We start from the raw sequence: 25397 nt of genomic DNA, 5'->3' as shown, positions 1-25397 counted from the left end.
GTCAAGTTGCAGCCCCGCTCTGGTTTTGATGAGCTGCTTTCGAGGAGCGAAGTAGAACTTGGCTGAGAATTTGATGAAGGCACAAAGCTTCACGGACAGTTTCCTAGATATTGATTTTGTTTCTGTCAGGTATGCCAGGGGGGCTAATGGGTCAACCAGCTGCTGGAGGAAGAGATCATCCAGTGGGAACCCAGAGAGGTTCCATGCACCAAGACAATCCTATGACGGAGGCGACTTCCCAGGAAACAGAGCATATCGAGACCTCTCCGGAGTGTTCAAACAACAGCTTTAATTGTAATATATTTCCCAAAGAGTTTTTAAAAACATTAGCTGTTAAGTACAATAAGCAATTGCTGTCCATACCAAAGTAATGCAACGTCCAGCCCAAGGCTCCACGGCAGGGCCTGACAGTGGTGGGTGACAGGCATCTGAACGGACACGTGGATTTTAGTGTGTGAAGGGAGGCGGATTTTTAAATTAAGGGGGGGTGGGGGGGAAATCACGCAGTGATTACACCGACTCATTCCAAACCATTGCAGTTGTTTGGGCTCAAATGATTCTCCAGGAGGGGGAAGAACAGACTAGGCTGGGGTAGAATGGTAGGTTCCGGCTTCCGTTGAAATGTCCAGCTGGGCATACAGGACCTGAGGTAGTCAGAAAATCTGGGAAAACAAAACTAGCCAGTAATTTCCCACCTTGTAAGAATCCCAGGAGGCTAAAGCATCTGCCAGGTAGATTAAACGCTGCTGTAAGAGTGATACGGCCACCCTGCTTCCCCACTGTCTTCATCTGAAGTAGGTCAGACCCTAATTCTCCAACTAGATCCCTGTGCAAAGCCCCTGTTGAAGCCATTCAGCAAGCTCTGCCCAGGCCTCTGCAGACCCACTGGCAGGATCAGGGCCTTTTAAACAGCTAGCTTGGTGAAGAACACAACAAGTCTGTGCTTTGAACAACTACTTACAAGCCCTCTGCTGATGCACATGGCGTCATGTGGCAGAGTGAACTCTTTAGGCAGGTCTGCTCTCTACGGCCAGTCAGAGGCTTCTGGAATGCACTGAACTTCGGCTTCCGTTACACAAGGATTCCAGCATGTCCACGTAGCGTTCAGGTTGGTGCATGAAAAAATATTTAAGGTGGTCTGTCCCTTTCAACAACAACAAAAAAAGGAGCCCGCATGTGAGCGTCACTGCCTGCCAGGTTTTAACTCTGTGCTATGATAAGTTGCATAGGAAATGCCTTAAAGCCCCTGAGGAGAAAATCCATGAAATTAAGGTGCTATGCTTCATTAGTGGGAGACTTGTTTCGAAGGGAAATTCTTTCAGGGTAACATTTGGAGGGGAAATTCGAGGCACAGTCTCCATTAAACTGTGTCTCCGTTCTTTGGAGGAGCGGGGTTCCCAGAAGCCACACGTGTCTCACTTGTCGCTCTACTCTCGGGAGATTCTGGCAGCGCCTGCCTGGACACACAAGTCACTTGGGGTCACGAGAATACTTCTAAGGTCTGCCTGTCGTGTGGTGCAGGCAGACTGCACCAAGCAGTTTTTATTTTAGACACTGGATGAGACAGTCCTGTGATGCCAGCCAGCAAAAAACTGTTCAGAGCAAACCCACTGGTGGATGGATGACTGACGCCAGCTGTTGCCTCCTCTACAGGAACTTGACAATGGAGAAAAAAGAATTGCGCCATTATCTCCTGGAAACCTGTGATCATGGATCCGTCAATAAAAGACCACGATGCTTCTAGCAAGGTCACACCAACCTCTCGCTTGTCGATATGAAGCTCAAGGAATAAAAATAGACTTCCAATCTCGGTGATCAACCCAGCAGAAACAGGTTTAATAGGGAACGTTTTCATCAGTTTTTCACTGCATGGGGCACTGTTATTTTATGTGATTTCACACTCAAAATAAACGTCTTCATTCTGTGCAAAAATATGTTTTCCCTCCGTGTGAAACATTTCAGAGGTGGCGGGAGAGAGGATCATTCAAAAGGGAGGTGGCTGTTCACAGAAGGGGTAAGATTTCAGCTCAGTGTAACCATTTCTCTGACCGAGGATTATTTACATGGCAGACTGGAGGTCAGTAGCCTTGAGGGGCCCAATCCAAAGCTCAGGGAAGTCACTGGTAGTCTCACCACCAACTTGAATGGTCTTTGGATCAGACCCTAAAACTTCAAGAGCCTGACTGAAATGGCACCTAAGTCAACATAACTCCCACGGACTCCAATGAGCTTTGGATCAGATCCCAACTTAGCAAAGACATTTTTTAAAATGACGTCTAATACGGCTCTTCTCTCCTGACCACTTCTGGAGCACGCAGGTCCGCAGCAGAGATCACCAAGATGCTCTTATTGCAGTACAGAGCAGTCAGCAGAGAGAAAAGTTACCTTCAAGGAGACTGGCAGCTTTGTAGTTAAAGTCCCTAAAAAAGATAAAGAGGGAAGAAAGGGAGGGAACGCCACTGAACCAGAAATCTTTTCGGCTCCTTCCAGAATGCTAATTGTAGCAGCAAGCAGGAGGGATGCCCCCCTTTGCCTGAGTGCTACGGCAGCACTGACTCTTCAAGTTAAGAACTGCAGTGGTACATTTGAAAAATACGTATTGTGTATTTCCAGATCCAGACATTAGAAAAAGTGTATATATAAAAAAAACAGATCAGAGAGAGCTACTGGGAAAACAAGTACACCTGCTTTTCTTTTAACACTTTCTCAGGGCTGCAGGAGGTTCAGAGTTACTGCAATGGTGAATATAAAACAGTGATTCCAGAGTCTCACACTATAGAAAACCTTATAAGGGGTGGGGGGGGTTGAGGGAAGGGAAAGGAGAAATTCACAATGTGCTTTGTTTTAAATACATATTTACATGATTCATGGTCAATTTCAGAAGTGATCATTTAAAAAAGTTCCTACACAACGTAAAAATGCAACATTTCTCCCATCAAAGTGGTTTCAACCTTTGTTGCTCATTACAAAATTAGATATTTATTTGCAAATGTCTAAAAAATAAGCGTGGGGTTCCCCCCCACTGTTAAACTTTACAAATAGAAAGTGGTGTAACTGGTATCAACCCCCCAGCAGAGAAAACCCAGCTCTTCTGGACTCTTTCTACATGAGGGAGAACACTCAAAAGAGGTCCCTCTTCACTGTGCGATTCCAGTCCCAGCGCGAACATTCAAACTTTGGCCTTTTGTCAGCTCCCACCTGTTCTTTGTCCTTGGCTAAAACCAGGAAGATTTAAACATGTCAGGAATCCCCGCCATCAGATGGCGAAATCTTCATGGTCTGGAGGGCTAAAGGCGGCTGCACGGAGTATGTCCAAGGAATTGACTAAGATCAGGGTTCCTGTTAAATGTTTCCAGCGCTTGGTGATGGGGTTCTTCATCTTATCCAGCCCTATGTGCAACTCCTGGATGACATCTCGGTAGCTATCTCCAATCTGGTTGCTCCAGGTTAGCAGAAAGTCGTAGGCTGGTTTCCACATGGCCTGTGTTCCATGCCGGAGAGACAAAAAGAGACAGCAAACACAAACAGAATTGAGAGATCTGTTCTTGTTACTTAGACTAGACACTGCTCTGCTACAGAAACGTAGCAGTTTGCTGGGAATTTCTGTGGCTGCTTTGGGGCACAGGAATGGCAAACCAGAACAGGCTCTGGCCCGACTGAATGCTTTGGAGAACACACAACACTGGAGCGTGATATTTGCCCATTCAGGCCCCACTTCAGCAAAGCGCTTACGTCCATCCCGATTCATAGGGCCCTACCAAATTCACGGTCCATTTTGGTCAATTTCAGTCATAGGATTTTAAAAGTTGTAAAATCATGCTTTCAGCTATTTAAATCTGAAATTTCAGGAGACTGTAATTGTAGGGGTCCTGACCCTAAAATGAGTTGTGTGGTGGGAGTCACAAGGTTAGTGTATGGGGCTTTGCGGTTCTGCTACCCTTACTTCTGCGCTGCTGGTGCTGCCTTCAGAGCTGGAGAGCAGTGGCTGCAGGCAGACGCCCAGCTCTGAAGGCAGAGCCGCTGCCAGCAGCGATGTAGAAGGACGACCGGCCCGGTGTGGGACTGCCACCCTTACTTCTGCGCTGCTGCCTGCAGAGCTGGGCCCTCAGTCAGCAGCCGCCGCTCTCCGGCCACCCAGTTCTGAAGGCAGCAGTGCAGAACGTTGGCAATACCGCCCCTCCTGCCCCCGCCTAAAATAACCTTGTGACCCCTCGCAACTCCCTTTTGGGTCAGGACACACAATTTGAGAAACTCTGGTCTCCCCCCGTGAAATCTGTATAGCATAGGGTAAAAGCACACAAAAGACCAGATTTCACGGTCTGTGATGCGTTGTTCATACCTGTGAATTTGGTAGGGCCCTACCTATTCAGCAAGGGACTTGCACACATTCAGCTTCAAGCAAGTGTTTAAATTAGGGCTGTCAAGCAATTAAAAAAATTAATCGCACGATTAATCGCACTGTTAATAGAATACCATTTATTTAAATATTTATGGATGTTTTCTTCATTTTCAAATATATTGATTTCAATTACAACAGAACACAAAGCGTACAGTACTCTACATTTATTTTTTATTACAAATATTTGTGCTATAAAAACAAAAGAATTCACCTCATACTAGTACTGTAATACAATCTCTTTATCATGAAAGTTGAACTTACAGAAGTAGAATTATGTAAAAAAAACTGCATTTAAAAATAAAACAATGTAAAACTTTAGAGTCTACAAAAGCCCACTCAGTCCTACTTCTTGTTCAGTCAGTCACTCAGACAAACAAGTTTGTTTACATTTGCAGGAGATACTGCTGCCCGCTTCTTGTTTACAATGTCACCTGAAAGTGAGAACAGGTGTTCACATGGCACTGTTTTAGCCAGCGTCACAAGATATTTACATGCTAGGTTCGCTAAAGATACATATGTCCCTTCATGCTTCGCAACCACCATTCTAAAGGGCATGCCTCCATGCTAATGAGAGGTTCTGCTCGATAATGATCCAAAACAGTGCAGATGGACGCACGTTCGTTTTCATCATCTGAGTCAGATGCCACCAGCAGAAGGTTGATTTTCTTTTTTGGTGGTTCGGGTTCTGTGGTTTCCGCGTAGGAGTGTTGCTCTTTTAAGACTTCTGAGCACATGCTCCGCACCTCATCATCCCTCTCAGATTTTGGACAGCACTTCCGATTCTTAAACCTTGGGCTGAGTGCTGTATCTATCTTTAGAAATCTCACATTGGTATCTTCTTTGCGTTTTGTGAAATCTGCAGTGAAAGTGTTCTTAAAATGAACAACATGTGCTGGGTCATCATCCGAGACTGCTAGAACATGAAATATATGGCAGAGTGCAGGTAAAACAGAGCAGGAGATTGACTGAACTCCTTGGGGGAGAATAGTATAATTTAATTAACGCTTTTTTTTGTTTTTAACGAGTATCATCAGCATGGAAGCAGGTCCTCGGAATGGTGGCTGAAGCATGAAGAGACGTACGAATGTTTAGCATATCTGGCACATAAACTTGCAATGCCAGCTACAAACATGCAGTGCGAACGCCTGTTCTCACTTTCAGGTGATGTTGTAAATAAGAAGCAGGCAGTATTATGTCCCGTAAATGTAAACAAACTTGTTTGTCTTAGCGGTTGGCTGAACAAGAAGTAGGACTGAGTGGACTTGTAAGCTCTAAAGTTTTACATTGTTTTGTTTTTTAAGTGCAGTTATGTTTATAACAAAAAAACCCTATATTTGTAAGTTCCACTTTCACGACAGAAAGAAAGGGAGTACTTGTGGCACCTTAGAGACTAACAAATTTATTTGAGCATAAGCTTTTGTGGGCTACAGCCCACTTCATCAGATGCATAGATGGAACATATAGAAATAAGAAATATATACATACAGAGAACATGAAAAGGTGGAAGTTGCCATACCAACTCTAAGAGGCTAATTAATTAAGATGAGCTATTATCAGCAGGAGAAAAAAAAACTTTTGTAGTGGTTATCAAGAGGGCCCATTTCAGACAGTTGACAAGAAGGCATGAGGATACTTAACATAGAATCACAGAACATCAGTGTTGGAAGGGACCTCAGGAAGTCATCTAGTCCAACCCCCTGCTCGAAGCAGGGCCAATCCCCGACTAAATCATCCCAGCCAGGGCTTTGTCAAGCCTGACCTTAAAAACCCTCAAAGGAAGGAGATTCCACCACCTCCCTAGGTAACACATTCCAGTTCTTCACCACCCTCCTAGTGAAAAAGTTTTTCCTAATATCCAACCTAAACCTCCCCCACTGCAACTTGAGACCATTACTCCTTGTTCGGTCATCTGCTAGCACTCAGAACAGTGTAGATCCATCCTCTTGGGAACCCCCTTTCAGGTAGTTGAAAGCAGCTATCAAATCCCCCCTCATTCTTCTCTTCTGCAGACTAAACAATCCCAGTTCCCTCAGCCTCTCCTCATAAGTCATGTGTTCCAGTCCCCTAATCATTTTTGTTGCCCTCCGCTGGACTCTCTCCAATTTTTCCACATCCTTCTTGTAGTGTGGGGCCCAAAACTGGACACAGTACTCCAGATGAGGCCTCACCAATGTCGAATAGAGGGGAACGATCACGTCCCTCAATCTGCTGGCAGTGCCCCTACATATACATCCCAAAATGCCATTGGCTTTCTTGGCAACAAGGGCACACTGTTGATTCATATCCAGCTTCTCGTCCACTGTCACCCCTAGGTTCTTTTCTGCAGAACTGCTGCCGAGCCATTCGGTCCCTAGTCTGTAGCGGTGCATGGGATTCTTCCGTCCTAAGTGCAGGACTCTGCACTTGTCCTTGTTGAACCTCATCAGATTTCTTTTGGCCCAATCTTCCAATTTGTCTAGGTCCCTCTATATCCTATCCCTACCCTCCAGCGTATCTACTTCTCCTCCCAGTTTAGTGTCATCTGCAAACTTGCTGAGGGTGCAATCCACGCCATCCGCCAGATCATTAATGAAGATATTGAACAAAACCGGCCCGAGGACCGACCCTTGGGGCACTCCGTTTGATACCGGCTGCCAACTAGACATGAAGCCATTGATCACTACCCGTTGAGCCCGACGATGTAGCCAGCTTTCTATCCGCAGTCTAGTCCATTCATCCAGCCCATACTTCTTTAACTTGCTGGCAAGTTGTGGCAAAATAGATTCAAAACACGGGAAAATAGATTCAATTGATTCATCTTGATTATCACTACAAAAGTTTTTTTTCTCCTGCTGATAATAGCTCATCTTAATTAATTAGCCTCTTACAGTTGGTATGGCAACTTCCACCTTTTCATGTTCTCTGTATGTGTGTGTGTGTATATATATATTATATATATATATATATATATATATATATATAATATATATATACACACACACACACACACACACACACACACCTTCTTACTATATGTTCCATTCTATGCATCTGATGAAGTGAGCTGTAGCTCATGAAAGCTTATGCTCAAATTAATTGGTTAGTCTCTAAGATGCCACAAGTACTCCTGTTCTTTTTGCGGATACAGACGAACACGGCTGCTACTCTGAAATCTTTCAGAACAGAGATTGCACACTACAATACTTGTATGAGATGAACTGAAAAATACTATTTCTTTGGTTTATTTTACAGTACAAATATTTGTAACAAAAATAATATAAAGTGAGCACTGTACACTTTGTATTCTGTGTTATAATAGAAATCAATATATTTGAAAAAGTAGAAAAAAATCCAAAACATTTAATACATTTCAATTGGTATTCTATTGCTGAATTTTTTTTAATCACAATTTTTTTTTTGAGTTAATTGCGTGAGTTAACTGCGATTATTCAACAGCCCTGGTTTAAATGCCATCAACTTCAGTGAGGCTCAAGCCTGCGCTTTGCTGAATCAGGGCCCACGTCCAGAGTTGGGCTGTTTGCTCATCAGCTCGTGATGCTTCATAGCAAGGCGACCCTGCTGCCACAACCCTGCAGCACGCCCAGCCAAGCTGTGCAAAGCTGGACCCGTGGGGAAGAGGATGACGGCTAGAAGCCTGCTGTGGTCAGATCTCAGCCCAGCGTACCGATCTCTATTTCCCCTAACAAAATGTGAACAATGAACCCCACAAGAGCCCCCGGTTTGGGGAAAAACCTCAGCTCAAGCCAGAGGGCAGCATAAGAGGGTGGGTCAAAAGTTATTCAAACTGAAGTGACCCAAGGATTTCAGTCATTGAGGTGCTATTTCTTTTTAAAGGAGCAGCAGAGAGATGATTAAAACTGACCAGCGTCCAGCCCACCCCAAACCAAAACCACCCTGTGAGATGTGAGTACTGAGTCTACACTGGCAGGTTCATTGCTCCACTCCCATAGAGGTAGGTGTGTGTGTGGGGGGAGGGTGTGAGTGTCAATCAGGGCATCACGAGCCATCAGCAGGAACACACTGTGATTTGCCTCCCTTTCAGAAAGGGAAAATTGGACAATTGTGAAGAGGAAACACTCGCTCCCCCTGCAGGCAGCTTCTCAGACTCAAAGATCAGTGGAGCTTCTCCTCTAGGGGCCACTTTCAGGCACACTTACATCTCCCAGTGGGAAGGAACCTTGCTCTGGCTTGCCATCGCCAAAGGAGCGTTCTTATTTGCTGACACCTCAGCCAAAAAAACAAAAAAGGTAGCTGAAACCAGGCTATTGTACACCACCAGTCACACTGCAGGGCTTTAAGGGATTTTCAAATCTAGTCTCACCTCACTGTCCACCACTCCATTCCTGTCTCGGTGGGGGGCTTCGTAGGCATCCATCTGTTGTTTGGAGACCTTGGCTAGCTTCTCTGCCAGCTCCCTCCAGCGCTGAGCCACTTCCACGGCCGTGGTCAGGAGCACAAAGTCCTGAATGAGCCTGACGACCAGCCCCTGGCAGTCCATTTTCAGCAAGGCCTGAGAGAAGACAGAGCAAACCAAGTAAAGGTCAGCTACAGTCCCAAGGTTTCATCTTCTAGCAGCCACAGGCTGTTCTCCTGGCACTCTGGCCTAGCAACAGCTGAGAACAGTGACAACTCATTTCTACAATGACAGCAGCACTTCCTTCTTTGCTCTCAAACACGGAGGTGATAAAGCCTGTGAGAGAAGGAAGCCAAGGCCATCCCTACCAAAATCCAACTCAATCTCCCCTTCTCTGAAACCCAGCAGCAAGGCAAGTCTTGCATTCCCCTTTCTGGCTGCACGGCTGGTTAAATAACCCCATCTGTGTACATAGGGAAATCTCTTTAATCAATCATTAACTCCCCTCCCCCATACAACAGGTGGTGAAATACGGTCACTGGACCTGCGGGAAGAATTATCTCATTAAGTGGTTTCAGAGTAGCAGCCGTATCATTATGCAAGGCACTGCATTTAGCCGTATGGAGTGGAAATCTATCAACTTCATGAACAAACTTGTACAGATACAGACAGACATCATCTTCCTTTCCAAATGCAAACAGATGGACATCATACCAAAAGGACTGAAGGTAAAAAATCCATTACAATCTACAGACCACACAGACTATGCCACACGCTCTCAAAGAAACTGCGGAACCACCAGATCAACATCCTCTATAGCAAACAGTGAAAGATTAAGAATGAGCTCTCAAAACTGGATACTCTCATTAAAAACCAACCTTCCACACAAACTTCCTCGTGGCTGGACTTTACTAAAACTAGACAAGCCATTTACAACACACACTTTGCTTCTCTACAAAAGAAAAAGGATTATCTAAACTACTACATGCCACAAGGGGCCACAGCAATGGTTCCCTTAACCCACCCAGCAATATTGTTAATCTGTCCAGCTATACTCTTAACCCAGCAGAAGAATCTGTCCTATCTCGGGGTCTCCTTCTGCCCCTCCACCCCCACGAACATGACACAGTTCTGTGGTGACCTAGAATCCTATTTTTGACGTCTCCGACTCAAGGAATATTTCCAACACACCTCTGAACAACATACTAATCCACAGAGACCTTCCTACCAACACTACAAAAAGAAGGATTCTAGGTGGACTCCTCCTGAAGGTCGAAACAGCAGACTGGACTTCTACATAGAGTGCTTCCGCCGACGTGCATGGGCTGAAATTGTGGAAAAGCAGCATCACTTGCCCCACAACCTCAGTCATGCAGAACACAATGCCATCCACAGCCTCAGAGACAACTCTGACATCATAATCAAAAAGGCTGACAAAGGAGGTGCTGTTGTCATCATGAATAGGTCGGAATATGAACAAGAGGCTGCTCGGCAGCTCTCCAACACCACTTTCTACAAGCCATTACCCTCTGATCCCACTGAGGGTTACCAAAAGAAACAACAGCATTTGCTCAAGAAACTCCCTGAAAAAGCACAAGAACAAATCCGCACAGACACATCCCTGGAACCCCGACCTGGGTTATTCTATCTGCTACCCAAGATCCATAAACCTAGAAATCCTGGGCACCCCATCATCTCAGGCATTGGCACCCTGACATCAGGACTGTCCGGCTATGTAGACTCCCTCCTCAGGCCCTACGCTCCCAGCGCTCCCAGCTACCTTCGAGACACCACTGACTTCCTGAGGAAACTACAATCCATCAGTGATCTTCCTGAAAACACCATCCTGGCCACTATGGATGTAGAAGCCCTCTACACCAACATTCCACACAAAGATGGACTACAAGCCATCAGGAACACTATCCCCAATAATGTCACGGCAAACCTGGTGACTGAACTTTGTGACTTTGTCCTCACACAACTATTTCACATTTGGGGACAATGTATACCTTCAGATTAGCGGCACTGCTATGGGTATCCGCATGGCCCCACAGTATGCCAACATTTTTATGGCTGACTTAGAACAACGGTTCCTCAGCTCTCGTCCCCTAACGCCCCTACTCTACTTGCGCTATATTGATGACATCTTCATCATCTGGACCCATGGAAAAGAAGCCCTTGAGGAACTCCACCATGATTTCAACAATTTCCATGCCACCATCAACCTCAGCCTGGACCATTCCACACAAGAGATCCACTTCCTGGACACTACAGTGCTACTAAGTGATGGTCACATAAACACCACCCTATACTGGAAACCTACTGACCGCTATTCCTACCTACATGCCTCCAGCTTTCATCCAGACCACACCACATGATCCATTGTCTACAGCCAAGCTCTACGATACAACCGCATTTGCTCCAACCCCTCAGACAGAGACAAACACCTACAAGATCTCTACCAACCATTCTTACAACTACAATACCCACCTTCTGAAGTGAAGAAACAGATTGACAGAGCCAGAAGAGTACCCAGAAGTCACCTACTACGGGACAGGCCCAACAAAGAAAATAACAGAACGCCACTAGCCGTCACCTTCAGCCCCCAACTAAAATCTCTCCAACGCATCATCAAGAATCTACAACCTATCTTGAAGGACGACCCATCACTCTCACAAATCTTGGGAGACAGACCAGTCCTTGCCTACAGACAGCCTCCGAACCTGAAGCAAATACTCACCAGCAACCACATACCACACAACAGAACCACTAACCCAGGAACCTATCCTTGCAACAAAGCCCGCTGCCAACTGTGCCCACATATCTATTCAGGGGACACCATCATAGGGCCTAATCACGTCAGCCACACTATCAGAGGCTCGTTCACCTGCACATCTACCAATGTGATATATGCCATCATGTGCCAGCAATGCCCCTCTGCTATGTCCATTGGTCAAACTGGACAGTCTCTACGTAAAAGAATAAATGGACACAAATCAGATGTTATAATTCTTGACATTCATAAACTAGTCGGAGAACACTTCAATCTCTCTGGTCACTCGATTTCTGATCTCAAAGTGACTATCCAACAAAAAACTTCAAAAACAGACTCCAACGAGAGACTGCTGAATTGGAATTAATTTGCAAATTGTATACAATTAACTTAGGCTTGAATAGAGACTGGGAGTGGTTGAGTCATTATACTAAGAAACTATTTCCCCTTGTTTATCTCTCTCCCCCCCCCCCCCCCCACTGTTCCTCAGACATTCTTGTTAACTCCTGGAAATGTGCTGGAAATGGCCCACCTTGATTATCACTTCAAAAGGTTCTCTCTCCCCCCACCCCACTCTCCTGCTGGTAATAGCTCATCTTAAGTGATACTCTCCTTACAATGTATATTTTTTCATGGTCTGTGTGTATATATAAAATCTCCTCACTGTACTTTCCACTTTATGCATCCAATGAAGTGAGCTGTAGCTCACGAAAGCTTATGCTCAAATAAATTGGTTAGTCTCTAAGGTGCCACAAGTACTCCTTTTCTCATTAAGTGGATAAAGCACTCTGCCTCGATTTTAGAGGCAGAGCTGGATGCCAGATCTGCCAGGCAAACGCACTAAATATTTAGCTCCATACTGCAGTTTAAGCCTGTAAGAACTGAGAAAAATAGCAGCATGTAATAAAGATAATTAATTCAACATGGTCCAAATACATTGGGCTGATAGTGATAGAAGAACAGAACAAGGCTTTCACTACAGAGAAAAAGAGTGTACAAGGAATAAACGCACCCAGGTACTTGTTAATAACCAGAACATCTGCTAGCTAAGAGCCGCACGCCAACGCCAAGAAGACAAGGTCTAGATCCGATGCCAGTGCCAACCAGTTGCCTGGGCAAGTCAGAGATTTAGGTGGTGTGAAGGAAGCAGTCAGTCATTTTGCTGAGGACTCTGGCTCACGTTACATGGCTTTCATTCGGCACACACTAACTTTCTGTTCATGAGACTCTAAACTCTTTTAAGAGGAGAGTTTATTGATTTACAAGCTGTAATTTCTGAAAACCCTTCTCTGGGGTCGCTTCACCTAGGGACACTCTCCAGCCTCGCCAGTCTTTGACCAGTCCACGACGGACATTGAATGAATCCAGAATTCCAGTGACATTAAAGACAACACCATGTGACCACAGCCTGGCTTTGCACAGGACTGAGCAAACAGGGATGCAACCTGCAGAAACCGGCCTGTAAGTGCCAAGTAGGACTCTTGCCCATGACATTCCAACTGCCCTAGGCAATTAAAGGCTTAAGTAGTAATGAACAACATAGAATCGTAGGACTGGAAGGGACCTTGAGAGGTCATCTAGTCAGTCCCCTGCACTCATGGCAGGACTAAGTATTATCTTCTAGACCATCCCTGACAGGTGTTTGTCCAACCTGCTCTTAACAATCTCCAATGATGGAGATTCCACAACCTCCCTAGGCAATTTATTCCAGTGCTTAACCACTCTGACAGTTAGGAAGTTTTTCCTAATGTCCAACCTAAACCGCCTTTGCTGCAGTTTAAGCCCATTGCGTCTTGTCCTATCCTCAGAGGTTGAGAACAATTTACCTCCTTCCTCCTTGTAACAAAAACTGTAATGTCTCCTCTCAGTCTTCTCTTCTCCAGACTGAAACAAACCCAGTTTTTTCAATCTTCCCTCATAGCTCATGTTTTCTAGACCTTTAATCATTTCTGTTGCTCTTCTCTGGACTTTCTCCAATTTGTCCACCTCTTTCTTGAAATGTGGCACCCAGAACTGGACACAATACTCCAGTTGAGGCTTAATCAGCGTGGAGCAGAGTGGAAGAATTACTTTCCGTGTCTTGCTTACAACACTCCTGCTAATACATCCCAGAACAATGTTTGCTTTTTTTGCAACAGTGTTACACTGTTGACTCATATTTAGCTTGTGATCCATTATGACCCCAAGATCCCTTTCCGCAGTACTCCTTCCTAGGCAGTCATTTCCCATTTTGTACGTGTGCAACTGATTGTTCCTTCCTAACTGGAGTACTTTGCATTTGTCCTTATTGAACATAGAAATACCAGCCCGAATCAAACTTATGCTCCATCTAGTCCAGCATGCTGGCTGCAAAACTGGCCAGTACCAGATGTTTCAGAGATTACGCAATAACCCATTCATGGACAATTACCTACCTATGAGGAAAATCTCATCTTAGCCTCAGGCAGTTAGTGACTGATTTGTGCTCTGAAGTATGAGAGTTTATATCCCTTATTTACACAGGATTTAAAAAACGATTAACTGTAGATGAGAACATCCACCAGTGTCTAATCATTCTTTATCTCCTAAGCCCTTGGCCTCAGGGACATCTTGTGGCAATGAGTTCTACTGGTTTCATTCATTTCCTTTGCTCAGTTTTAAGGTTTGTTGCCTTTCAGATTCATTGGGTGCCCTCTGTTCTTGAGAGATAAAAGGCAGGTGTCTCAAGACAGGCAGAGTGAAGGTTGTGGTTCCAGAGCTACCCAACGCAGAACATGTCAAAGAACTTTAACAGGGACTCAGCTCAGCAGTATCGGGAATACACACAATACTGGAAATGCACACAGACCGAAAGGGAGGCCAAGTGGATAAAATCCCCCAGCGGCATTTTAACTTAACCATGCTTGTACGTGAATGTGCTACAAGCAATAAAATACTTCCTCAAATTGCCAAAAGGTTTGTTTCCTTTGCATATTCAACCCCCATAACTACATCCCAAGGAGAAAATCATACTGCTGACACCATAGAGAACAGCACCCTAGGAAGAGAGAAAATTAATGTCTAGTTCCTAAGCTTTAAACTACCAAATCTCTCAGCGCGAAGTTCCCAGAGGCTCACATATTTATCACCTAAGAGTCTATCCTGCTCCCCCTGATAATCCCCCCTCCTGCCTGCCTACCTTTTGAAATGAACCCTTTAGAAAGCAGCTACAGAGCACCTGCATTGTCTTGTTCTCTGGTAAGGAGGCAGAGGGAAGGAGGACTGCAATCAAGTTATGAGTGTGGAATTGCGTTAGCTCTTCTAACCAGAGCTCTCACTGTATTCCCGTATCACCAACGGAAGTAATAAACTCTTGTGTTAAGCAAACAAGGTAAGAAATGAAGGTGTATAAAACTTTATAAGTGTTATAAACTGCTCAGTTAGGAGAGTGATGAGCTGCAGAAATATACTGGCACATCCTGCAGTGATGGGCCCGAACTCTGGAGCGACACTGTTGTATCAAGCCAATTGGGTCAATGCCATCATTTCCCGAGGAAGACTTAAGACCGTCCCACAGGGGATTGGAACCAGCGTTTTCACCTCCCGGCCGTCTCCTAGAAACTGCCAAACAACAGTTCAAGCACAAATTCAGTACACTGAACAAGTGTGAACTGTAGTAGTTAACTAACACACACGCCTACGGTCTCAGCTGAGAGAGCGCTCTCTCTGCATAATCACCTGTGTGCAGCAACCCCTGGATGAGTCCTCTGCAGGCAGCAAACAAGGGACCTCAGCATCCGAAGCAAGAGTGCAGCACGCACGCAGCAGCTGATACAAGGAGAACGCCCCTCTCGCAGTCCACCCCTCCTCATGCACACTGTGCTTGTCACAGCACAAGGGGGTACACTCAGAGCCCAGGGCACGTGGTGTAGGGGGGCCAGGCTCTCTTCAGACGTGTTCCCAGAGTCCCTTGGCTAAGCAGCTGGGCTGCCTCTGCTGCCTTTCGGGCTCAGCAATCCCACCATTTCAGGGCCCAAAGGCCAGATCATTACCAGGGGCTCCGACTCTCCTGCTCCTCAATGCTGCAAATCAGCTAGGAAGGAAGAAAGCCTGGCTTTGCAGTGGCAAGGCTGAGTCACTAATTGCACTTGAAGACTAGCATTTCGCTGTGTTTCCTAGACAATTTGAGTTAATTACATATGTACAAACACAGAAACTACCCAGTACTTAGCAAACACTGCAGCAAGCCACTCTGATCTCTTCTCCAAGCAAGCCATGGCAGGGATGTTCAGGAGAAAAGATGCCTCGAGGAGGCAAAAGATTGCTGCCTCTTTATGCTTTAGTCATTTGAATGGATAGTTAAATCTAATGGCAAGCCACAAGCAGCGTGGGTTAAATGAAGTAGACATGCAGACTCTGAGAATTACCCAAAGACTCATTTACAGAGAAGTCATCAAAGCCAAATTCATGAAATATTGAAAGAAAACAGTCCCCTCTTTTTACTATGCTATCTTATCTGTAAGCAGTCAAAATAGAATTTCTTTATTTCTCTAAAACTCTGGCTGGGAAAATGCTGTCTAGTTTGGCACAGGGACCAGTTATATATTGTACATGTAACCCTTCTGCCCGTCAGAGCTGACAGCAACAGGGGCTGGGTTCAGTACCTAGGAGTTCCATTCCAATAACACAATGCAAAACCGGCTCGAGCCCCCACCCAGTGACCTGGGACAAATATATACCACCCCCTAAGAGGCAATACTTCCCCTCTTGCAAGCACAGAGTCTGAGTGGAGCAAAAGCCTTTTAATAACAGAGAGACAAGGTGGCATAATGTTGGGGAACCACCACCAACAGGATTCATAACACAAACCATGAGCAAAAACCCACCCCAAGCAAATTGGGCCGCATCCTTTCCTTTTGGTTCTTGAGTCCAGCAACCCAAAAATCACCCAAAGTCCCAAAAGTCCAACAACCCCAAAGTCTCTGTCCCTGGTCAGTGCAGCCTCAGAGTTCAAAAGTTTATCTGCAGAGTTTTACTTCCCAACCTGGGTGGAAGGGGGGGGGGTTGTTAATGGGCATCTTACGTGGTCCAAAGCTGACTGCCCCTCCTCTCTGTGGGACTCCGCTCTGCTCCACCAGCCGTCCCACAAGCCACTCCACAATATATCTTCAGCCCCCCCCCGCCCACTTAACACAACGCTCAGTGATTTCAGCTTGTAGTAGGGGAGCCTCTCTGCTGGTGCACCATTGGCCCAAAGTGAATTCAGCCCAGCAGTCTGTAACTAGACTCCTAGTGGAATCAAAACTAGCTCCGATATTCCACAGTGGAAAGAGAAGAAGATGCAATTGGCATGTAACGCCCTCACCAGGGGCCCATACTACCAGGCATTAATACCTGTCCCCAGCCTCTCTCAATTCACTGGGTTTTGGAACCCATGACCCTTGCCTAACAAGCGTCTGCTTAGTTGATGGTGAGTCTCTTCATCATAACGAAAGGCCAAGTACAGGTCCACTGTCCTTGATTCACATAATCAGAACAACAGTTTATTCTTCCTGCCCCAACAACAAAGAAACTGGGGCTCCTACAGCAGCCAAAGTGACCATCTAGGCGGGGTGGGTGTGCTTATGCAAATGAGATCAGCCCCTGAAGTTCTTTTCCACAATCCACCACAACTCACCACCAGATGTCAGGGTAGAGCTCATCCTGACTCTGCTTACATCCACATACACCCCCAGCGTGCACACCCATGGGTGCTTACACATCAATTAATGAAAATTAGTAAATTATTCTCTTACGGACAGCCATAATTACAATACTTGTTTTAGGGCGCCTGCGAAACTCCTTGCAACTGCAGATCTTAAACCAGTTTTTAAGTAAGAGGCGTACTACTGATGTCTGTGGAGTCCACAGAATTCGCGAAAGGACCCCCTCTTCCTTGCAGGAGCATGCCACAGGATCTCAGCTTTTCTGGATGTTTCGAGCCTTCCTTGCAGGGAAAGAGACTTTTCCAGCTGAACTAAGAGTACATGGATGCCACCAAGTCTTAGGAGCAACCCAAAGCAATATGTATCTAGAGGTGTGAACGGCCCCAATTCATCTCAGTGGATTAACTCTGAAACCTACAGACCATGATTGGAATATCCATGTCGCTCATGTCACCTCTGATCCTTTTAGCAGAAACACCCAGCTCAGGTACTTGTCCGCCAGCCCTGGATTGCTTCTCTCGGTGCTAAAACCCCAGCTGTCCCTTAACCAGCGGCAGCTTCACCCTCCGGCTACAGCTAGGATATTATGAGTTATAGATACAAAAAGGCACCAAAAGCGGAAAGTGTGAGGACAGATCAAAATATATAAAAAGTCAGCACAAATGTGCTGTTGTACTGAGGGTGCGAGTCACGAGCCCCTGATGTGAACATGGCTGAAAGCAAAGCCAGGCCAGGGCAGGAAAGTAAAGCCAACTGAAGACTTAGCGTTCACAGAAGGGGCTTGGAGTAGAGACAGAGAAGGGAGGGTGGGTGACCGAGAAAAGCAGCCACAATCCAAGTAGATGGGGTGATGGGTTGAGGAGAGAGAAGGGGATTATGGGACCAACCCCTGCCCCCACCTTGCCCCTTCTGCAGAATGCTGAAGGGAACGATGCAATAAGTGAAAGAACTTGATAGATTAAAAAGGAGACAAGAATTCTAATTTCCAGAGTCTGTCCAGCACTAAAACCAGGCCAGGGCCATCAGGGCCCTGTAAATACCCCAGTAAATACGGCTGGGGATTCCCAGCCCGCGAAGGCAGCCCCCTTGGGCTGAATCCCAAGAGTGAACCGAAGCGGGTTCTGCTCTCTCTACGTGACCACTGTCCTCTGCCTGGGGCCTCCTGTCGTCATGCGTACGGGAGCTGTGGGAGCGCAGCCGAGGCACGACACCAGCAGATCAGAAGGGCGGAGTTTTACACCCATTACGCACGGGGGAACAACGAGCCATGCTGCAAGGCAGTGGAGACTCAGGCCTCTGGCTCATAGCGAACCCTTGTGCCGCAGCACTACAGGGAGCTTCCTTGCTTTGTTCCCGAGCACGGGGAGGGCCAAGCGGGGCCTGTCGCCGAGCAGGACAGAACAGCGAGGGCCAGCCTGGTTGGGTGGTCTGCAGGCAAGGCTGGGCATGAATGAGCAAGGGGCCAGGAGGGAGAGTCTCTAAGAGACGAATGGAAGACTGTACAACCACAGCACTAGCAGCTCAAGTGAGAGACAGGATTGAGCGCGGTGAAAAACGTGAGAGGCACCCGGGGGCGTGTGGGGCAGGACACGTTCACAGCAGCCAAGTGATGTTTCGTCCTCGTGCGTCTATATCAGAAAGAGTCCATGAGTCTCTCTCACCCCCCCCCCCCCCCCCCCGCCAAGGCCCACAAATCAGGACAGCAAGAGCAACTGCTCCAGATCATCTCTGGCCTTTGGACAGCTCATCCCCTTTGCTGCAAAAACACATACAATTATATCACAGATACCTTTGCTTTCAAAGCGATTACTGGTCCAGCCGGGATTAACAGGGTCACAATAGACCTTAATCCCAAATCAGGCTTTTTTGTAGCTACACTTGCCCCTCCCCCGACCCCAATACAAGATAGCAAAACACACAGATTCATCTCTTAAAATACACTCAAAATATTCTGGTTTCCACAGACATCAGGATAAATCAGTGGCCTGAACATGGCTGTACTATTATTGTCACTGCTTGAAAGCACTACATTGACAACGGTCTTCAAAGTATTCATTACCCTCAGAGCTCCTCTCAGCCCTGCTACCAGACTAGCATGCAGCGCCGCACAGAACGGGGTTTGATATTCAAATGATATTTCAAAGCAGTGCAGACGAAAACACATTTAAAAGACATCTAGAGAGACAGCATTTGCATCCCAGCTCAGAAAGGCAGAATCCCATTTCCAATCTTCTAATCATGGAAAATAGCATCTGAGCAAAAGGGGAGTGGATTGCCCAGAGGGGAATTCAGTACAAAGCTTTGGCTGCTATTTAGCAACACGATGGTGTTTGCAGAATCATGCAAATTTCACCTCCCCTGCTCAGATTAATTTAGTGACTCTTCTCCGCACGCAAGACTCATTTCAATTTATGGAAAATCCATTTGTATCCCCAAAGGAGACAGCGCTAATTGCAGAGGGTGAGAAAGCGAGAGGCCTGATTCTCCATCGGCTCATATGGTCAGCGACGCGGCTGGCATCCTGCCTAGAGGATGGGAAGATGCACTTGGTGTGAGAGAAGTGACGAAGTTTGCAACGCAGCTGACCTGTTGTCCTGGCTGATCCCTGGTGTCCTGCTCATGGCTCTGACACTGACTTGCTGGGTGGTCATGGTGAACTCACACCCACTCCTCGGTGCCAACCGCCCTACCAGCCCAGATGGAAGTAGTTATGGAACGCAGAATATTTTGTATTAGTTAATGACTCCTGATGCCATTGAAGTTGCCCAGCACTCCAGAGGTTCAAAGCATTGTGACGCATTGGAGAACATTACTACATATTAGTCCGCGTCCCGTCTTTCTGCAGTGCCATAAATAAAGGTAGCTAGCAGGGGAGGCGGTGGTGGTACAGTACTTTTCACTATTAGAATACCCAGCGCTCTACAGAGATGCTATAATAAAGGATTCAGAGTAACAGCCGTGTTAGTCTGTATTCGCAAAAAGAAAAGGAGTACTTGTGGCACCTTAGAGACTAACCAATTTATTTGAGCATAAGCTTTCGTGAGCTACAGCTCACTTCATCGGATGCATACTAAGTAATAAAGGAGTGATCTAAAGTAAAGCTATGATGGAAAAGCCACCCACTGCCTTTGAGAACAATCCAGGAAGGAAGGGGGATGTTACTCTGCTTTGTACATTGGATTTCTCTAGGGCCAGGAGCTCTAGCCAGACAGCTGGGATGTGAGTTCACCCCCGCCCCCTGCATTAGAAACTGCAGCCCCCTGGTGTCATGTGACACTTCTGCTCTACTCCTGGCTACTGATGTCTTTGAAGTAAGTTCTTACCTAAGCAGATGTTATCAATGAGGCCACGTTTTCCATTCAGCATGCCAGACCCAAGTTATGCAACAGGAAATCCAGCTTGACATGGCCCCAGTCCCACACCCTCTCCCCTCCTCCTGCCCCCCAGCACAGCATCCCTCCCTGTTTTATAATATCATCACTTTAGTTCTACTCTGCCCAAGCTTTTGATTTTCAGGGCGCTATGGACTTTTGCATTGAACACGCCCAGTTGCCCTGTGGCCGAGGGCAGGGGGAAGCGATGGGGTTGGAGACAAGCCATGCTTTGCGCACCGGAGAATACATCTCTCTCTCTCTCTCTCCCTCTCCACCTTTGGACATGGGCAGAAGTGACCCTAAATTTCAGCTAGGAGGGCAATACTCCTTAGCCCACACTCCAAAATACCTTGACAGTCACTAGCTGATTCATAGATACTAAGGTCAGAAGGGACCATTTTGATCATCTAGTCCGACCTCCTGCACAACGCAGGCACCGAATTTCACCCACCCACTCCTGCAAAAAACCTCTCACCTATGTCTGAGCTACTGAAGTCCTCAAATTGTGGTTTAAAGACTTCAAGGAGCAGAGAATCCTCCAGCAAGTGACCCGTGCCCCATGCTACAGAGGAAGGCAAAAAACCTCCAGGGCCTCTTCCAATCTGCCCTGGAGGAAAATTCCTTCCTGACCCCAAATATGGCGATCAGCTAAACCCTGAGCAAATGGGCAAGATTCACCAGCCAGATACTATGGAAAATTCTTTCCTGGGTAACTCAGATCGCACCCCATCTAACATCCCCACCCCACCCCATTGTAGGATCTGCCAGTACAGCCCAGGCTGGAGAAGGCCATTAGCTTTCCAATGTCCACACTGAATTAGTGCCCTGCTGACATAAGCATACTCCTCATGCTGTCCAAAAGGACAGAGGTCATCTGCTGCTAGGCTGTCTGCTAACTGTGGCAGGTCCCCCAGCATCAGGTATGCTGGACACACTGTGAAAGTGATTTTCACAATCAGTCAGAAGCACAGGAGGATATTTATTTTTTAAAACAGGAAGTGTAGATTCTGGAACAGTTCTAAATGAAAGCATGATTATAAACAACTATGTTGGGACACAGGAACCTTTACCCTCTGCACAAGTAATGGGAGAACCTAAAAGCTTAGCATCAAAAGCAGCTGCCCTTTGATTATAACCAGCAGTTGGGTCAGAGGGGTCTACTACCCCACACCTTTTATTTTGTGCATTTCACCTGTGCTAAACAAGTGCTGTGGCATCATTTTGCCTGACTGAGGAATGTAGCTTCCTCCTGGAATTTAAACACTAAGAACCTTGCAGCCAAAAGCACATGTGCAGATGTTCTATGTCCATATTAACGTTGAGAAGCTTTGGAGAGAGTCCCATGTTGCTGCTCTGCAGCTTTGGGCTACTTCAGCTGACTGGGGCTAAGCCCAAGAGGTGGGTAGAACGCTGCTGCAGTGCCCTTGGGATGGGAGGTCATGGGCAAGCTATTCCTTTGCCTTCTCAGCTCATGCATGTTCGATGCATTGGGACAATCATCTAGGGCCTGATTTTTTCCCAGTGGAAAGATTCCCACCAACAATCGTGTGTGAACTGCATCAGGCCCCTTAATTCTTAGTTGGGTCTTGCCTCCACCCTGGCCCCTATATAACAGTATCAGCATATAAGGGCCTCAGCTGGTCAGGAGAGAATTCCCCCTGCATGCACACAGTAGGGCCACATGCATGACCCGACGCTGCCCCAGGGAGCAAGCCTGGTAGCACCCAGCACTATGGCGACCTGCTCAAACTTACACCATAGCAGTTTTGGCCCCGCACCAGCCCAGAATGCAGATGGTGCAAAGGAGGTTTGAGGCCGTCTTCACCTCTCTGCTACTCCGAAGTTGCAGCGTGAGGTCTGTGCCTACTTTGTCCCTAGAACATACCTGTTACTCTGAGGACATCAGCAGTGCCAGAACATGTTTCCAGAGGTCTGAGTTCAACAACAACAACGCAAACGGCCGGATTTAATGGGATGGAAAATTCATTTTTTGTATAAACCTCAGTACTGGGCTAACCATCGTACTGTGCAAGAGAAGTTATAACACGCTGTGATTTTCTTCTCTTCTAGCATAACTAGTAGCACCCTGAAATACTGAATTTCAGGAAAGCAACATATTGCTAGAAAGGGCTAGAATGATAAAAACACTAGAAATTCCAAAGGGAAGTCATCTCACAGATACATCTCTGAAGAGCCTGGCAGTGTAGTTACTGCTTAGTGAATCCACTGGAGTTTCACTTCATTGCTCTTTCTAGCAGCAACTTCAGCTTGTAGGACATGCTGAGCTGCTGGGCAAAATGTTAAGAAGCAGATAAGTGCCTATGTCACTTCGAAAAATGCCACCTCAGAAAGTGTTACCCATTCTCTAACCGAGGCCTGACGTGGACCGTGAGTACGTACGAGGCCTCTGAACTAGGAGCACGCTGGGCATCTTAATACCGAAGGAAACCAGAATTGCTCTACTGTTCTGAACCGATTCTGCAGTGCCCTTTGTCTTTAGTGGGTCTGGGAACCACACGTAGGCCTCAGCTGAGCAGGGCACTTCAGCACATGTTTTAGGGCTTCACAGAGTCAGGAACTTATTTTCTGCTCTTCCTAGACTGAGACATGCCAGTGTTGTTAGGATATAGATATTCAGGCCTGTCTGTAAAGGCCTGTACTCTACGAAAGTAGGTCTACAATTATTATTTAGCTGGTTATAGAGGTATAAAAGAAAGAATTAAAATTGCTGTTTGCTTGTGTAAGGGCCTTTTTTTTTTTTTTTTTTTTTTTACTGAGACAGTCTGAGGCCCTGTTTTTAAGCTAAGGCCTTTGGCGAAGCAGTGGGAGCAGCTATAAACTGGGTAAAGTATGGTTACATTCTTACATTTCAAACTAGTTAGATTGAAATAAGGCAATCCGGGGCTGTTAGAAAGGTGACTTGATTTATTACCTTCAGAGAAAGGGAAGAGCCTAGAAGATGTAAAAGGAAATTTAGTTTAATGGTTTTTGTTTGATAAGAACTTTACTTAATAAACACAGTTGGGAAACCCTTATGTTTTTATAGATGTAGTTGTAAAATTTTTACTTTTGTATTGTTTTGTTATTATAGTTTTTACTTTGTTGTTTATTTTCATGGTTTTTGTCTGGTTTTGTAATTGTTTTTGTTTGCTGTATAATTAATTTTGTTGGGTGTAAACTAATGTAGGTGGTGGAATATAATTGGGTTAGCTAATTACGTTACATATAGCTAAGAATATTACTGTATAAATTAGGGGAAAACAGGAAGTAAGTTGGGATTCGAAAATAAGGAAAAAGAAACTGATTTAAGCTTGCTGGAAGGTCACCCCAAAAAACATCGAATTGTTTGCACCTTCGGACTTAGGGTATTGTTGCTCTCTGTTTATGCAAGAAGGACCAGGGATGTGAGAGGGTGAAGGAATAAGCCCCCTAACAAGTGTCTTTTCTGATTTTGACATCATCTTTGCAGGGGAGGTTGTGAAAGAGTTATCTATTTGAGTGGATGGCCTAGCTTCTGAAGACTGTCCCTTTTCCCCCTCAGGCATTACTGCTAATGCTAGATGAAAAACAGACTATTATCAAGAAGCCTGGATGATGACACGAAGTTCACTTTTTTGCCTCATCAACTGAGAGAGTCGAATGCCCAGGCCCAAGATGTGCGATCATCTAGTCTGATCTCCTGCATAATACAGGCCAGAGAACTCCCTCAGAATAATTCCTTATGGAACTAGAGCCGAGCTTTTTCAGAACAGTCAATCTTGATTTAAAAATAGCTAGTGAAAGAGAATCTACCACAACGCTTGGTAAATTCTTTCAGTGGTTAATAACTTTCTCTGTTAAAATTTTACTCCTTATTTCCAGTCTGAATTTGTCTAGCTTCAGCTTCCAACCATTGGGTCATGTTCGACCTTCTCTGCTAGGCCCACTGAGGAATATTTTCCCCCCATGTAGGTATTTATAGACTAATCAAGTCAACCTTCTCTTTATGAAGCTAAATACACCGAGTTCTTTGAGTCCATCACTATAAGGCACGGTTTCTAAAACTTCCATCTTCTTGTGGCTCTTCCACAAGAATGATCAAATTTATCATTCATATCATCCAATTTATCAACCTCCTTCTTGAACTGCGGACACCAGAACTGGACACAGGATTCCAGCAGCACCGGCACGCACCATTGCCAGATACAGAGATTAAAAAAAATTCTCTCCACCCTTACTCAAGAATCCTGTTTGTGCATCCAATGATTGCACTTGCCCTTTTGGCCATCGCATAGCACTGGGAGGGCATGTTCAATTGATTATTCACCATGACCCCAGAGTCCTTCCTTCCCAGGAGAGAGTTCCCCCATCTTGTAAATACAGCCTACACTCTGTTCCTAGATACATCCATTTGCATTTCGGTGTATTAAAACAAATTGTTTGCTTGAGCCCCGCTTAACAAGTGATCCAGATGGCTCTGAATCAGCAACCCCTTCTCTTCATTACTTACCACTCCCCCAATCTGCGTGTCACCTGCAAACTTTACCACTCATTGTTTTGAGAAGTACTTCCATTCCAAACTATTTATAGGTCGCTAGTTTTGCACATTGCTCCTTCACTTTTGGCAAGTCATTTTTCTTGACTTTAGGATTAGAGAAGCCTTTATTCCTTTTCCAAACCAAAAAACAATTTTGAAGTGAAATGTGAGATCAGAGTTTAATCCAAGAGGTTCTTCTTGTGAGCAGATACTGGACAGAAAAGAAAAATCATATCAATGGATCCAAGAGAAATCATCATTTTTTAAATTTTAAAAAAAATATTACCCCGAATTCTCATGCCTTGGGTCTTTCCTTAG

At 45.7% G+C, this 25397-nt stretch overlaps 1 protein-coding gene across 1 annotated transcript in view; it reads right to left on the bottom strand.

Moving 5' to 3' along the window:
• Positions 1-463: 463 nt before the first annotated feature.
• The window catches only part of SH3BP4 (SH3 domain binding protein 4), a 141578-nt gene continuing 116644 nt past the window's right edge, over positions 464-25397 (bottom strand). The window contains exons 4-5 of the mRNA XM_074968233.1: positions 8721-8909; positions 464-3481 (exon numbers count right to left, since the gene is read on the bottom strand). Of these exons, the coding sequence (XP_074824334.1) occupies positions 3257-3481; positions 8721-8909 (414 nt within the window). The 3' untranslated portion in view covers positions 464-3256. The remainder of the gene's footprint in view (positions 3482-8720; positions 8910-25397) is intronic.

Source organism: Natator depressus, chromosome 11, assembly GCF_965152275.1.
Source record: "Natator depressus isolate rNatDep1 chromosome 11, rNatDep2.hap1, whole genome shotgun sequence".
Lineage (NCBI taxonomy): Eukaryota > Metazoa > Chordata > Testudines > Cheloniidae > Natator > Natator depressus.
The sequence above is the reverse complement of the archived record's forward strand: the minus strand, read 5'-3'. Positions and strand labels throughout refer to the sequence as shown.